The sequence below is a fragment of the Tiliqua scincoides genome, chromosome 5, assembly GCF_035046505.1.
Source record: "Tiliqua scincoides isolate rTilSci1 chromosome 5, rTilSci1.hap2, whole genome shotgun sequence".
Classification (NCBI taxonomy): Eukaryota; Metazoa; Chordata; class Lepidosauria; order Squamata; family Scincidae; genus Tiliqua; species Tiliqua scincoides.
Window position 1 is genome coordinate 23,635,586 of NC_089825.1, and position 16,573 is coordinate 23,652,158.

Genomic DNA, 16,573 nt, shown 5'->3' on the forward strand with positions numbered 1-16,573 from the left:
AGAAAAGAGGTGCCTAAGGGGGGGGCATGATTCAAGACATATGAAATTATGCAGGGCATAGATAGAGTGGATAGAGGCATGTTCTTTTCCCTCTCACACAAGACCAGCACCATCCACTCAGGCTGAAGGTGCAATCCTATGCACACTTTCCTGGGAGTAAGCCCCATTGACTAGAATGGGACTTACTTCTGAGTAGACATGCATAGGATTGGACTGTGAGTGTTGGGAGAGTTAGGATAGACAGGAGGATATATTTCTTTACCTAGCAAGACTCTGTGGAACTCCTTGCCATTGGATGTGGTGATGGCATCTGGCCTGGATGCCTTTAAAAGGGGACTGGACAAATTCCTGGAGGAAAAGTCCATCATGGGTTGCAAGCCATGATGGGGATGTGCAACCTCCTGATTTCAGAAGTAGATTGGCTCTGAATGCCAGGTGCAAGGGAGGCCACCAAGATGCAGGTCTCCTGTTGTCTGGTGTACCCCTGGGGCACATGGTGGGCCACCAGGAGATGCATGGTGCTGGACTAGCTGGGCGCTGGGCCTGATCTTGTGGGGCTCTTCTTATGTCTCCTCCCGGACAGCTGTCCATTCTCCTTTGGGAAGCACCGAGGGCGCTGGCAGGCCGGGGAGAAGGAGGCTCCATCTCCTGCGCTGCGGCGGGAAGGACGCGAGGGGGCGCCGGCTGGAGGCTGCCTGGCGCTCTGCTGCCGCTGCCCAGCCGGCGGCCGGGGCTGGAGGCGAGCGAGCGCTTGCTGGCTGCGCGCCTCGCTGGCCATGGCATCTGCTGGCGGGCGGCGCGCGCAGAGCGAGGCGCGGGGGCGGCCGGAGCTGCCCCGGTAGGCGCGCTGCGAGTCTGCCTGCCTGCCTGGCCGCCGGGGAGGCGCAGCCGCTGCCAGGAGGAGGATGTGGAGGCGGCGGCGGAGGCTGCCCCCGTCCGCCTGCTGCCCCGACGGCGCGCTGCTCGCGCTGCTGCTGCTGCTGGCGCCGCTGGCGGGGATGCTGCGCGCCTTCAACCTGGACCAGGAGCGGCTCACCGTCTACCGCGGCCCCGACGGCGCCTACTTCGGCTACGCGCTGGACTTCTACAGCCCCGCGCCCCACGCGTAAGTCGCGCCTCTGCCGTCCCTGCCCCGGGGGCGCTCCGCAGGCGCCCCGTCTCCTCGGAGAGGCTGGAGCCGCGGGGGCCACGCGCGTTTCCTCCGGAGTGCGAGCCCAAGCCTATGCACGTCTACTCAGAAGTAAGTCCCTTTCTCGTCAATGGGGCTTACTCCCAGGAAAGTGTGGATAGGTTGGTATCCTAAGGCTGCCATCCTATCCACACTTACCAGAGAGTAAGCCCCATTGACTACAGTGGGTCTTGCTTCTGAGTAGACAGGCATAGGAGTGGGCTCTCAGGCTGCCATCCTATCCACACTTACCAGAGAGTAAGCCCCATTGACTAGAATGGGGCTTACTTCTGAGTAGACAGGCATAGGCTTGAGCTCTCAGGCCATCCTATCTACACTTACCTAGAAGTAAGTCCATGATAGGCAGTGGAGCTTACTCCTGAGTAGACATGCATAGGATTGGGCTAAAAGTCCTGTGGATGAGGACACTGCCAAAGAAGTGTGCATAGCAGGGCTTTGGGCTGCAGTCCTATCCACACTAACTTGGGAGAAAGCTCAATTTATTCTAATAGAACTTACTCCTGAGTAGACAAATGATTGGGCTCTTAGGCTGCAATTCTGTCCACACTTCCCTAGGAATAAGCCCCATTGAATTTCATGGGACTTACTTCTGAGTAGACACTCATAGGATCCAGCTGTCTGGAAGCAGTTACTAACCCTCTAGTTTCAGTGGAATTTACTTCCAGTGTGAATGTCGTAGGCTTGCAGCCTTAATAGCACAGATGGAAGATTGCCTACCCCAACACAGACCACTGACTTCTGAGAAGCCCTGAAGAACCAGCGGGACTAACAACCCAAACCTATGCCAGTCTACTCAGAAGTAAGTCCCATTATATTCAATGGGCCTTACTCCCAGAAAAGTGTTATAGGATTGCAGCTTCAGGCTCCAATCCTATCCATACTTTCCTGGGAGTAAGCCCCATTTGACTTAATGGGACTTACTTCTGAATAGACATGCATAGAATTGCACCATAAATGTGCATGTTGTTCCAGTACTGATGCTTGTTCCTTTTCTTCCTTGGTGGGATCCCATAGACTAGATGCTGTGTCATTTTCTCGCAGCCCAGCCTGCGAATCCATAGAGCGCCAAGGGTGGATTGATGCTTGGAGAGAGTGCTCTTGAGTACTCAACCAAACTGCGCAGGTCACATTGATTCAGGCAGGAACCCTGCCAGGGAAAAGTATATGAGTAGTTCAGTCTAATGGTCTCCTTTGCAAAGTTTGAGCGTAGCTCCTCCACTGATGTTATTGTTTAGCATTTTTTAAATCTTATCTTTTTCTCCTGATGGAATTCAAGGCAGCATGCACAATAATACTGTATTTCCAGGCAGTCTCTTGTCCAGGAGCTGACCAGACCCATGTTTCATTTGCAGAAGGTTGCTGCAGTCATGTTCTTTTGGCTATGCTCTCAATTTAGACAGATAGAGACTGAGACTCAGAAGTAAGTCCCCATTATGCTCAGTGGAGCTTGTACAGGTTTGCAACCTTAGACATCTTCTTGAAAGCACATGAGCTCTCTGCTTTTCAGAATGTCTATGGATACATTTCAGTAGAGCTGTTTTGAAGGTGGTCTAGAGCAAGTTGTGAGTCTGTTGTGCAATGCAATTTTGTGCATTGCAATCCTTTGACTGTCTATTCAGAAGTATGTCTTACTGAATCCCATGGGACTTACTCCTAAATGAGTATGTGTGAGACTCCTGCTTAGCTTTTAAGGCTGCAGTCCTATACACATTTACCTGAGAGTATGTCCTATTGAACTTGGTAGCACTTCTCAGTAAACATGCTTAGGATTGCACTGTAAAAGAATGATTTCATTATTTTTCAAAGTATTTGAAAAAAACCTTGATTATTATAAAAACAACATAAATTCCGTGTGAAGAGGTTAATTCCATTGTTACTGAGAACATAAGAATGTACTTACTGGAGGAGATCAAAACCCTGTTTAGCCTGCAACAGATATAATGAAAAATTCACAAATTGGGCACAGTCCCTAGATGCCTATGCCCAACATTTGCCAATTAGAGGTACTGAATACTACAAGCAGAATAAGGACGGTTTTGTTCTGAGCTATCATGGCCCTTGATAGGTCAGTCCTCTGTGAATTTGTTTAATCTTTTCACAACAGCAGCAAGGGGGAAAAAAATCCCTGGCTATGCTGCTGGCCATTGCAGTATTCTGTGCCAATGAATTGCATAAGTTAATGATAAGTTGCTTTAAGAACTTGTTTTTTTGTTTTGTTTTGTACTATCATGTGCTGGTAACTGTTGCCTCTGTTTAAGAGGACCATTATTTCACATTTCCATGGTGTTCTAGTGTGCTCAAAGCATTTCACTTACATGATCTCAGTAAATGAGGCTCACATGGAGAGCAGCTGAAACAACTTCAGGGGGTGGCATCTTCGCTTTGGATGGATGGATTGAATAAAACAGGGATGGGTAAACTCTTGGGCTCTATTATAGGATCTGTTTTGACTTTTTACTAGAGTTCCATCAACTTATGCAAAATGGTGACTCTGTGGGGCAGGTGTACCCCCTTAGGACCAAATTGCATGTTCTGCAGAAGGCATCCTTAAGAGCAGCAGTTCAATTTGGCAACATCTCATCTTTAACAGAAAGCTGCTGCTGGGGGTGGCTGATCCAGATCAGGACTGCAGGGATGGAGTTGAGAATGACATGTTGTACATTTGTACAGTTGAGAATGCATGTTGTACATTTATCCTGAGTAGAAATGGTGTTCTATTTTCTCAGGACGCATCTTGGCACTGAAATTGACCTGTATGCACAATCGGCTATTCACATATTACATGTGACTTTTATCTGTCGTGTAGATCTTAAGACTGCGTAGGTAAAAAGTCATGTGCGATACAAGATGACTCTGGTGGAATGTGTCATGCTGGTTCCCAGGGAAGGGTTGAGGAAATGTTGCTTAAATAAATAATTATGCCCAGCTTCTTTTACCACTGATCTTCCGGTTTGACTCCATAAGCACCATTCCAACATCGTGGGAACCACATGTTCTCTTTTCACTGACAGCCCAATCCTATGCAGGTCTACTCAGAAGTAAGTCCCATTACAGTTAATGGGGCTTACTCCCAGGAAAGTGTGAATCGGATTGGGCTGGGAGATGAACCAAGAAGAAGACAATAACCAATATATTATTGTTTTGCTGATTTGTGTGTGTGTGTGTGTGTGTGTGTGTGTGTGTGTGTGTGTGAGAGAGAGAGAGAGAGAGAGAGAGAGATTGCTAGTGTTTTATATCTTACAGTATTGGACTAAGGCTCTGCAAACGGACGTATTTTGACAAAACAGCCCACCCTTGATATTTGCTTCTTTTTAAATATTTATTTACCCCCCTTTTCTCTTAAAAACTAAGATGCCTCAGGCAGCTTAGAAACAAGACAATACAATAAAAATTACGGATACAGAACAGAATAAAAATGCAGCACATATAAAAGAGAGCAGAGTTAAAATGGGGAAACAGCAGCCTACAAGGGCGGGTGATGGTGGTAGAACCACTACCAATAAAGGGAGAAGGGCTAACTTCGTATCTCATGTTTGTTCATGGGCTTTTGTTGTTTGCAGGGTAAGCGTCCTGGTGGGTGCTCCAAAAGCCAATACGACACAACCCGACATAGTGGAAGGAGGTGCGGTCTACTACTGCCCTTGGCCAGCCACGGAGTGCAAACAGATACCTTTTGATAACACCAGTAAGTCAATGGGCTCCCCCTTGTCATCTGCATGGAAACACTCAGTTGGGCTCTGGTTTTGATGAGGTTGTCTGTGAGTGGCTTTGGATGTTCTCTTCAATTATGTCAGTTCATCTGATCTAACTCTGCAGCTCCCCAGAGGAAACAAACTCTTGGATGTTTGTATATATGTGCTTGTGGGGAAGTGTTTAATGGTCCCAAGAGGAATAACAATGGTATGACCTCCAGGGCTTGTCCTTACATGCGCCATCCTAACTGAGTTTTCTAATCACCCAATATGTTTTTCATGCAATATGATTTATATGCAAAACTTTTTTTTTAAAGAGTTGTGCAAAACAGGATCTTGTTCATCGTTCCTTTCTAAAAGCTGAAATGAGTGTTTAGTACCTTTCGATAAAAGGAATTTTCTTTCCAGTTTAGTAGAGAGAGAAGTTACCTTGTATTGTATGCTTATTTAATTCTTTTCAGAAAGAGAGATTTCCCCCCCCCCTTCAAAATAATGGAGGCTAGATGGAAACCCATGTAGGCATAATATGGATGGATTACATCCATTTCATTCAGACTCCTTCCCCCCCCAACAGATGGTTCTTATTTAATTAAAGAGAAAACACATTTTAGACAATTCAGGCTGTTTATATTTTGTGTTGTTTCCCCTTTATGGCCGTTGAAAACCATTTAGTGTGAGTGTTTTCTGAACACTAAATTGAAAGGTTTTAATTTAGACACATCTGATCTTTAGAAGTGACGGCTGTGATTCACCAGGTTTAACTTGAGTGCTTTCATGAGCACATGGGGATACCAAACCCCATTTCTACAAACAAAGATTTCAAAGCATCCCTATGAGGGAAAGGCAAAATCAACATGTAAAATGATACCCTTTGAATGCACCGTCATCTGCTGGGGGGCACAGACAAGGACCCTGGAATGAAAACTCAGCATGCCTGCAGTCAAACAAGCCAAGTCTTGATGGGCACAAAGTGGGCTTTGGATGAATCAGTGCTATAATTGCTAACAAGCCCTCTGCCCATGAAATAGTTATGTGACAATGGAGATAAATCTCAAGAGGTTGCACAAAGCCACTTGTTGTGAATCATGTAGAGACAATGGTCTTTGAACTCCAATAACTTCTTGAATCCCCATGAACAAATGCAACTTTTCTTTTGAAATGTGCTGTCAAAGTCCCCACTAAGAACAAAAAAGTGGGGACAGTGTTGTCACAAGACACGTCCATACAAATGATGGGATGTTTTCAGTGCAGTGGTCTTCATCAGCAAATAAGCAAATTATTCTGTGGCCTAAATGATTTCATAGATTCAATGTCATACATGTCTGGAAAAATGGGTGTGTTGAATCAGAAAAAGAACTTCATGAAACTGCCTGAAACTGAGTGAAGTCTTTGGTTCATCTAGCTTAGGATGGCCTAAAGTGACTGCTGCTGGCTGTCTGCCATTTCTGATGAGCTCAACCTGCAAATGCCAGGGTTTGAACCTGGAACCCTTTCCATACAGAGTTGGTACTTACCACTGAGCTACAGCCACTCCAAGAGCTCTATACTATGACTAGATTGTATGACTATTGCTGGGGGGAGGGGTTAGGATCCTTGTGGAGAAGAAAGGGCTGATGACTTTGGTGGTCAGTCAGTGGCCTTATTCTCTCTTTTAGGATTGTCTTGGGAATCATGGTCCTTCTTACCTAACCTCTTCAGCACAAGCCATGCCTTCTTCATCTACCCTAGTATATTCAGAGGCAGCCATGAGTTTTGGCTGGCATGCTACCAGTGTACATCTTTATTATCTTTTGACAAACTCTGCTCAAGGTGGATTAGTTGCATGGCAAAAACTAGTTTTTCTGATCCCTTGAGCATCTAGGCCTTGCACACTGGAGAGGACACTATTCCAGAACCACCATTCAGAGCACGATACCAGTCTTCTGAGACTGAAGGATGCCAACAGCAAGAGCATCTAGGTCAAGGACACCTGTGGCAGGAATATCAGAGAGTTAGGGAGAAACTTTTAATGTCTCTGCAGAATCTTTCATAACTGTCACTGAGAGATGAGCTGGAAGTAACCCCTGGGGACACCACTATCACAGTCCAGGGTGTCTTCATTCTTTAAAAAAAAAAAATCTCCTCAAACTTGGGAATGAATTCAAATGGACTTTACACAATGGGGCTGGTTCTAACTCTGCAGTGTTTTTAAAGAAGACCTACAAAACCCGAGCAAGGGAGACAAATGTCCAACAGAAGATTTCAAGTCTGAAAATCCAGAAGCTCACAGTGTAAAATAGTTGAGGCATAAATTTAGATTCCATTGCACTAATCATTTCTTTCTGAAGGTGGCTGATAGTTTATCATCATGATCGCATAAGTATGGCTCAGAAAGCACAGCCGTAGGCAAGGTGGTGATAAAGTATCAGACCTGCTTTGCTCTCTGATTACAGCCTCTTCCTAAAGGTTGAGCACAAAGAATCTTTGAGAGGTTTCCACACTGACTGGGGCTAGTTCCCCCCCCAACACACACACTTGAGCAAACGGATTATAAAATGCTTTGTAATACTTGTAATCCCTCAATGCGAGGAGACTGTGCAACCCATCTGGATGAGTTCTCAAATTCTGTGCCAACAATAATATTCACACACTCAGCAAAGCAGCAAAGAAATGAGAACTCTTCCTTTGAGTAGGTTTTGTGAAAGAGCAAGACTTTCAACTTGCCCACATTTGAAACCGTTATTGTGACATATCTGCAAGGAGGTGTAGCGGAATGCTGTCACCCAAGGCTTCTGGTGCAGGGCCAATTCAAACCGGGACATGGCTTTATGTCAGGGTTGGAAGCATCAGTGACTGCTGCTACAGATTTGACCATCCACTGGGCCACTGTCTCGATGGTCTTAAACAACCCCTCTCCCCAATCATTTTTAAAACTCAGTCTCAACGGTAGTGCATTTGTTCAACAATATTGGCAATATTGCGATATTGCAAATTGGCAATGTCTGAAAGAACTTCTGAGCTTTGACTGCACATCTGTGGGATGAAGGCCTGCGTTTCAGGGCTGGTCATCATTACACATCAACTACGTACATTTCTCAGTGCCCAGCATGTGTGGACATTAGCCCCGTTGTTTCCTTGTCCATCCAGTGAACACAATATTGATTGCTTGCTCATGTGGAGATAGAAAAGAGTAGCCTGTGAAGGAAATGTTGTGATCCCATAAGCACAAAGCTGTGAGATTGATGCTGGAAACAAATGTGCCATTTTGCAGCAGAACACATTGGTTTTTCCGTGCTGATGAACATGGAACGGTGGTGTAGACCTGCTCATAGAAGTGGCTTCAGAGGCCATCTGCCATGCCTAGTAATACATTGTGTGGAATTCTGTGGCACATTACAAGAAAAGCTGGTCTTGTACACTGTACATACCGTACAAGAACCCTTCACATTCTGCAGCTTTAGCAGCCCAATCCTACACATGCATGTTCAGGAATAAGTCCCATTGAGTTAAATGAGACATATTCCCAGGGATTGCAGCTTTAATACAGTAGCTTGTCAGTGAGCTGAAGTTTCAGTCCAAAACACACTTACCTGGGAGAAGTCCATTCAATTTAACGGAACTCACTCTTGAGTAGGCATGCATAAGATTACACTGGAACTTGACCCACTTGCATTTCAATGCTAGGCATGTAAACTCCTTGGACAATGGCTTACACAGGAAAAGTTCTGTTTTGCAGTTGCCAACACTTGTTTATGACTGCAGCAACCTGCAAAGCCTTTGCACCTTCACCCACACAACCTGAGGGGTGGTGCAGCATAGCCCCTAAGAGACTGAGGGCCCAATCCTATCCAACTTTCCAGCACTGATGCAGCTGCTGCTGAGGCTTGCAGTGCATCCTGCAGTGGGGGGGGGGTAGTCATGGGGGTCTCCTCAAGGCCTGGGAGCTGCATTGCAGCTGCATTCGCACTGGGTAGTTAGATAGTATTGGGCTGTGAGTCAGGCAGTCTTAGCACCTGGTTCAAATCTTGCCTTTGCCATAAATGAACTAGGTGGTTTTAGGCAAGTTGCTCTGATTGTCAGTGTCTGCTAAAGAGGTGGCACAGATCCGAGCTGCCCTGAGCTGCCCGGGAGTGAGATCAGGATCTGGCATAAGCGCCGGGTCCTGGCCCCATCCACTGCCTCCCCACGGGACTGCCCACTGTGTCCTCACCCACCTGGAACATCTCCTCCATGCCCTCACCATGCTCCCCAGACCCCTGCGCCACCCAAGTTCAGCCGGCGTGGACTTACCTTCATCCGTCATCATGGAGGCTGGATGAAGCCTTCATAGGCCAGCATGCATCCTTGTGCTGGCCTGGCTGACACTCGAGGACGTGCAAACATGCTTTGTGGCATGTTTGCAACCCTCCCAGACCGGCTCAAGGGACTTGCGCCCTTGAGTTAAAAGTCTTTCTAAAGGTCAAGTCATACTCTTTGAAGGGGAAATGTGCACATGGAGACATGTTTTGGCAAGTTGTGGCATGCTGGGAAGCCACAGCCAATGTGCAACCTGTGTTTTCAAAAAGCTTCTCCTCTTCAGATATTAAAGTGATTCACCAAAGCACATGCAGTAGACAAGCAACAAATTCCTCTCCTTCACTGAATGCAAAATACAATGGGGAGTAGCAACCATACTCTGGAAAACCCCATGTGTGTGGTCTGGAGGCATCTGAGATAGCCACCTTTCTGAAGGTGCAGCTTTTGTCAATGCCTGGAAGGGTAACTGCTGAGAAACTCCATATAAACCACCTTGAGTTTCATGATAGAAGAAAGACAGGATCAATGCTGGGGATGCTGAGGGTCCTGGTTGCTGGGATTCTTGGGGCAAACCCTGCACTGGGGGCCCCATGGCACTCCCCTTTTGCCCCCTGGATGGTGCATTGAGCACTATCATTGGTACTGCAGATTCAGGGGCTGGCCCATTTCGTTGGGCCCTCTAATGGTCATGGGCCTTTGAACCCACTTGACCGACTTCTGACACCAGTCCTGGATAGGAAATCAGTGCAAGCAGTGAATTTAACTATATGAAATAACTATATAACTATATATTAACTATAATCAAAGTACCATATGTTGGTGCACAGGACAGGGCCTTCTCAGTGGAGGCACCAAGATTGTGGGAGTCACTCCCTAAGGAAGCTCAGTTCACTCCATCTCTGCAGGCTTTCAAGTGGCAAACCAAGGTATTTCTCTACCTGTGAGCTTTCAAGGAGCTATGGCTGTTTTAATTTGTAACTGAGCACAGTTCCTGCCTGTTCTGTTTTGGCTTCTGCTGCTTTTATCAGTCTGCTGCTGGTATATGTGGTTTTTTGTAATTTGACTGTGTGTGTGTGTGGGGGGGGGGGTTTACTAAAAATATTTAAATAAATAAAATATGTCCCTGAAAGTATAAATTGTGGTATCATACTGTAATTCTTTGATCTGGCCAGAAGGAGTAGCTAGAGAGTGCTAAAAGATTATTTCACTGTACTAGATTCCAAGTAATAAATCTGAGCATCAGATTCAGACGGAAATCTGAATTCCTATCTAAATACTCTTTTAAAAATATCTCTTTTCTGGATAGTAGCTTTTTTTTAAAAAAAGCTAGTTCAAAAGCCTAGAAATGCTTAAATGGGAGATTGTGGAATTGTGGAAGATTTGGTGTGCTTTTTGTCCCCTGTGAGTCTCCGCAATCATATCTTGATCAGACAGGTTGTGTGTTTCAACTGAGGTATGAACCTTCTGTCAAAAATAAAGATTGGAAATCTTTGGCGGAGCCTGCAACTGAGATAAAACATGAGTCCATTTGGCCAGAAGCTGAGCTGATGGTAACAAAAGCCAGGTACTGTACTCCTTAAGGAGAGGACACATTGTAAAACTCCAAGGGTTTAATTACATGAAGAAACTATTAACCATGAAGATGGTGAGAGATCCTGTGGAAACTAATGGGATTTAGGTGTCAAGAAAAAAATGCTGAGAAAATCTTGTCCCACAGCTTCCTGATACGAGAAAGAAATGCCAGTTTCACCTCTCACAATCCATAGGCCAAGTTTTGACTTCTGGTGTGTGTTCAGTTCCCTTTGTCATTTCTGATTTTTGAGGTGAGAACAGATGCATTTTAGCTCACTTGGATCCAAGACAAAGGAGATAATCCAGGGGTGTCAAACTTGTTTCATATAGTGGGTCAAATAGCACTCGTGGTGCTTGCTAAGGGCTGGAAGTGACATAATTAAGAAGGAAGTGGTGTCATTATGCAGATGATGGCCATAAATACTTTGTTCTTATATAGAAACTCATTAGCTGCAAATGATAGAAAATATGCAAATTCTGATCATATTTTCAAGGTATGGGAGACATCAGGTGGGATATCAAGATTTCGGGTGGGCTACCCTTTCAGCAGTGCCGCTTCTGTCTGACAAAGCATCACTTTGCATCTCACCAGCCAAGAGATGGTCTACAAAGTGACACCTTGGCAAAAGTGGCACTGTTGAAAGGGCCACCCATGTGATAATTGGACTCTTTCAGTGCCTTGGCAGCATCTCCCTCTCTCACCCCTCTTTGTTGGCCCCTTCCCCGTAGCATTTCTTGCTTTCTGAGGTCTCCTTCCATCTCTCCCAAAGCCTTGGCAGAAGCAGCACTGCTGAAAAGGCAAATCTGGGAGAGCCCAATTATAACAGGGGATAATAATAACTGGATGTACAGCAACTGTTACCCTGCACATGCCTGATCTCATCTGATCTTGGAAGCTAAGCAGGGTCAGCCTGGTTAGTACTTGGATGGGAGACTGCCTGGGAATGCTGGGTGCTGTAGGCTTATACCATAGTCTTTCGAGACTGAAGGTTGCCAACCAAAGAGCTTCCATGAGCTGCATCCAGCCCATGGGCCGTATATTTGATACCCCTGAGATAATCCTTTGTGCCCTTCTGACTAAGAAATAGTATATTATACAGGAAGATACGTGCATATTTCAATTTCCTTTTGTTTCAGATTTTTCTGTGCCACCTTTCTGTCCCATTAGAGCAGGGGTGCCTAAACCCCGGCCCTGGGGCCACTTGCGGACCTCGGGGCTTCTCAATGCAGCCTTCAGGGAGCCCCCAGTCTCCAATGAGCCTCTGGCCCTCCAGAGATTTGTTGGAGCCCACACTAGCCCGACGCAACTGCTGTCAGTGTGAGGGCGACGGTCTGACCACTCGTGTGAGCTGTGGGATGGAGGGCTCCCTCCACTGCTTGTTGTTTCACATCTGTGATGCAGTAGCAGCAGCAAAGGAAAGGGCCCCTTGCTTTGGCAAGGCCTTTTGTAGGCCTTGAGCTATTGCAAGACCTTCAGTCATTCATTCATTCAAGTTCATCTTTAATATGAATTTATGTAATTTATGACATAAATGACATAATATGAATTTATGTAATATGTACATAATTTATGTAAACTTATGTAAATTTATTCAAATTTTAAATGTAAATTAATTCTTCCCCGGCCCCTGACACAGTGTCAGAGACACGATGTGGCCCTCTTGCCAAAAACTTTGGACACTCCTGCATTAGAGAGACCATCAAGGAAGCTTATGAAATAAAGTCCACAATCTAAAACAATCATAACAAAATTTCGAAAGCAATATAAGGATTACACAACCACGACAACAAAAAATAACACAAAACTGCCTGAGCAGAAAAGGTCCAGAAGACTTAAGAAAAGGTCAAATTGAATGGAAACTTCTTCACTGTGTACCTAAAGGTCAGCAGTGTTGAGGTCAGCTGAGCCTCTTGGGGGAGTGAGTTCCACTGTCGGTGGATTACTGCTATGACAGCACTGTCCCGCCTCCCCACCAAATGAAACTCCAGTGGTGATGGGACGTGGAGCAGAACCTCTGACGATGAATGAAAAGTGCAATCAGGTTCACGTGGCAAGAGACAGAGTCGTTCAAATATCCTGGACCAAAACCAGGAGGGTTTTATAAGAAAGAACCAGCATCTTGAACTGAGCACAGAAGCATGCTGGAAACAATAGCAAGTGGTGAAGCCCCAGAGTAATGTGTTCTGACTGCTGGGTCAGACCACTAAGCAGCCTGGCTGCCCCACACCGCACCAGCTGTTGCTTCCCAGCCATCTTCAAGGGCAGACCCAGATAGGGTGCATTAGAGTAGTCTTACAGCCCAATCCTAGCAAAATGCTGCCCACAGGTTGCACCGGTGCTGGCACAGCCTCTGCTGTATCCTGCAGGCAGGTCTTGTTTCACTTACCCTCCTCAACTCCTGCATGCTTCCCAATGGACCTACTCAAACCTCCACCAGCTATTTAGCTAGCACAAGTTTGGATAGAGGCAAGGAGATGTGTGATGGACAAAATGCTGGTTATGATACTGGTGGAGCTCTCCTCGCTGCGACCCACCCCACCTGCCTCAACACGTCCCCGATCTGCCCACCCCAATCATGTTCTAGCTCCTCCCTGCCCTGTTCCACCCACCCCCACAGTTTGCCTACCTGTATGACTGGACACAGCAGGGTCCAACACTCTTCTTCCCACCCTGCTGCTTTTTGAAGCAGAGCAGAGCAAAGCGTTGCTGGTGTCACGCTTTTGAAACGGCAGAATTGGTTCTGGTCACCACACCACCTGCCTTTTCAGGAGCAAAGCTGCATCCAGGAGCACTCTCAGACTGTATATAATTTTTGCATGTGTTTGTGTACATGCACACATATGTGTGTATGTAAAACTGAATAGATTTCAGGTTTGGGTAAATCACCTAAGAGCCTGAATCAAATCCCCCTCCAGCTCAGGTCATGCAGCGCTACCGACACAGCATGGACTGCATGCTGTGGGTTGGGGGAGGGGGGGACAAGACACAAACAAAAAAATATTTTTAGTTACTTCTCCATAGGCCACCTTCTCCAATGAGCCAGATCTTTAGCTGCCATAAGTCCAAGGAGAGTCAAGCATGGGAATGGGCTGGGAAGGGGAGATGGGGAGATAAGAACACAGCATGTGCTAGCACCACTGTGATCTGACACCTCCCCCCTGGTCTGGCCCACTCCCTGACCTGATCCATCACTGATGGTTCCCCAAACAGCCCCTGCTGCTGATCTACCTGCTCCAGTGGAGGTTCTGTGGCTGGTGTGAGAGTTATTGGATCCTGCACCCTTGATAGTAAGCCACAGGATGATAGAGAGGCTGTAACACCACCAGTCCCAGCTTTACACTAGATCATCATGAGATCCACCAGTGTATAAGGCCAGCATAAGATTGGGCCCATGTTTCACATGGTCTAAGATGCAGTATTTTAATGATTATTTCATTCTGTTTCATTCTTTTTATTCTTTATTTCATTCTTTTACAAAATGAAGTGAGACTTGCAAATTCAGCACTCTGTAAGCTGTGTTCCATTACTTGTGGTACATTTATAGATTTTCAGAATTCTAGACTCTCTGCTAGTAGTAGTTACCATGTTTTCCTAGATTCCAGTGGCCATTAAGTTTGTCATATATGGAAATCACTTCCCTCTTGGAAAATCTGTGAAAGCCACATGTAGGTCATAGCATGTGATAAATGCAAATGTTTGGTTGTGTGTCCACATGTACAGGACTGCTTTGGCTAGTTGCTTACTGTGAAGATATGGGCCAGATTTTCTGTGTGGAACAACAGTAATAAGCACATATGTGATGGAAGGAGTAGGCTTCTATGGATGAAGCTACCCATATCAGTGAGTTAACTGGCAGAAAGAGTAATAGATGGTGAGGAACAGTTCTTGGAAACATTACTCAGAGAGAGAGAGAGAGAGAGAGAGAGAGAGAGAGAGAGAGAGAGTTTAATTCTTAAAATTCCATGTTTCGTACACTAAGCCAGTTTATAGATCAGTGATTTTCCATGCCACTGTTCTTTGGTGTGTCATGAATGGTCTGCAGGTGTTGAAAAAGGCTGAAAATCACTGTTAAAGATCCTACTGAGAGATAGAACCTTAACAGTGTACACTCAGTCCCTACAAATGTATTGGCTCAGTTTCAGAGGTCAGTACGGAAGTTGAAATGTACTAAGCATGAAACGTCCAGTTCTTACCAGCCCAGGGCTATTGCTCTTGCATGAAAGCACCATTAAAAGATGTACTGCACTTGGGTAAAAGCACCAAAAACACAGCCATCTGTAACTCAGGCTGCCAGTGTATTTCTCTGTTGTACCACTTTTAAGTTGTGGCTCTGTATGTTTTATTAGAAAGGTATTCTTAAATCACATGCTCCCTCCTTCAACTAAAATGTGCACTTTGAAAGAAGTTTATTTGGGTGCCTGTTTGCAGAGTACTTGGAGAGCATGGGTTACTGCTATCTCTTTCTTGTCCCCGTGCCCCTGATATGACATCAGTAGGGTCACACAGTCATATTTGTCACTGATGATGCCTTCAGGCCTCAGATAACTGTGAAGTTATTAATTTTCTGTTTACTTTGGGACAGGCTGTGAGCATAGCAGATATTTTGTCCTGGAGTGGGAGGGACTATGAGCTGATTCAAAAATACCACTCCTCCCAGCGGTGTCTGATGTAAGCCACAAATGTACACAGCATCAAAGCTTTGCATTATGCACCAAATGTTTATGTCATTGGGATGACTTGTGTAGAACTTCTCCACATCTGTACTGCACGTCCCTGGTAGCATCTGGCATTGACATGCACATATTCTGTGTGAGAGGGATGACGTTGGCAAGAAGCTCAATGGTGCCACCATCTGGAGGCATCTTCGGTGACTCTGCAGAGGAGAGGTAACGTTTGAGCCGGCTCCTTGAACACAGTGCTGAGGCAGGGGAGAAGCCATTATTTTGTGGCACAGCCCATGTTTTGCATGAAGAGATCCCAATTCCCTAGCATTCCAGTGAAAAGGATAAGGTTGGCAGGGGATTGGAAAAGCCCCTGGGATCTGGACAGCCGCTGCTAGTCAGAGGGAAGGCAGTGATGTCAGTTTTGGGAGCGTGTGCGCACTTGTAGTAGCAACTGGGGCGAAATAACTCCAGCCACTGCTGTGACCACCCAAGCAGCAGGTGCTCCTCTCACTTCCCAACTCGGGAAGTGATGGGAGGACACGCACGCTCATAGTAGTGGCTGTCACCTGCCTTCATATGGCACCCAGCACTCGTGCCCTGGTATGCCATACCGTAGATACACCACTGGGGTCAGGGGCAGCTAGCTTGACTTATGGTCTGTTTCCATAGCAGGCAACTTTTCACATTTGTATGAATGGTTTTATTCATAGAGCAAGGGAAGGTCCACCAGAACTTTGCAGGCAGGGGCAAAAGAACACAGTGAATGGCAAGAGCGAAAGTGGACGAAAGGAAGGCATGGTTTGGATGGGTTAGGGACAGGTAAAGGATTGCCTCAGCTCAGAGGCTGTTCTGGTGCTCCACAGCACATTCACTAGCTGGCATCATCTGGAAATAATTCCTCCAAATGATGATTCAGAAATGCAGAGAAGCATCCCTAGCCAAAAACTCCATTAAGAGCTGTTAAGGCATGAGGTTAGGACAAGCTAAGCCAACATGGTAGCTTTAGTCCTTCGCTCTGAGGAAATACAAGGAAGAGAGAGACCTCTGTGAAATGGAGAAGATGTGTGCCTAACACCCATGAGGAGCACCAGGGAGGGAAGGGAAACTGAATTTGAGCTTAATTTAGCTCAAATCCACAAAGTCAAAATGGACTGGGAAGAAGGAGTGAGAGGGAAAGAAA

The 16,573-nt window shown here is 46.0% G+C and overlaps 1 protein-coding gene across 1 annotated transcript in view; it reads left to right on the forward strand.

The window, feature by feature from the left end:
• The first annotated feature begins 905 nt into the window (after positions 1 to 905).
• The window catches only part of ITGA8 (integrin subunit alpha 8), a 142,230-nt gene continuing 126,562 nt past the window's right edge, over positions 906 to 16,573 (forward strand). Inside the window, exons 1-2 of the mRNA XM_066629122.1 lie at positions 906 to 1,105; positions 4,750 to 4,874. Of these exons, the coding sequence (XP_066485219.1) occupies positions 906 to 1,105; positions 4,750 to 4,874 (325 nt within the window). The remainder of the gene's footprint in view (positions 1,106 to 4,749; positions 4,875 to 16,573) is intronic.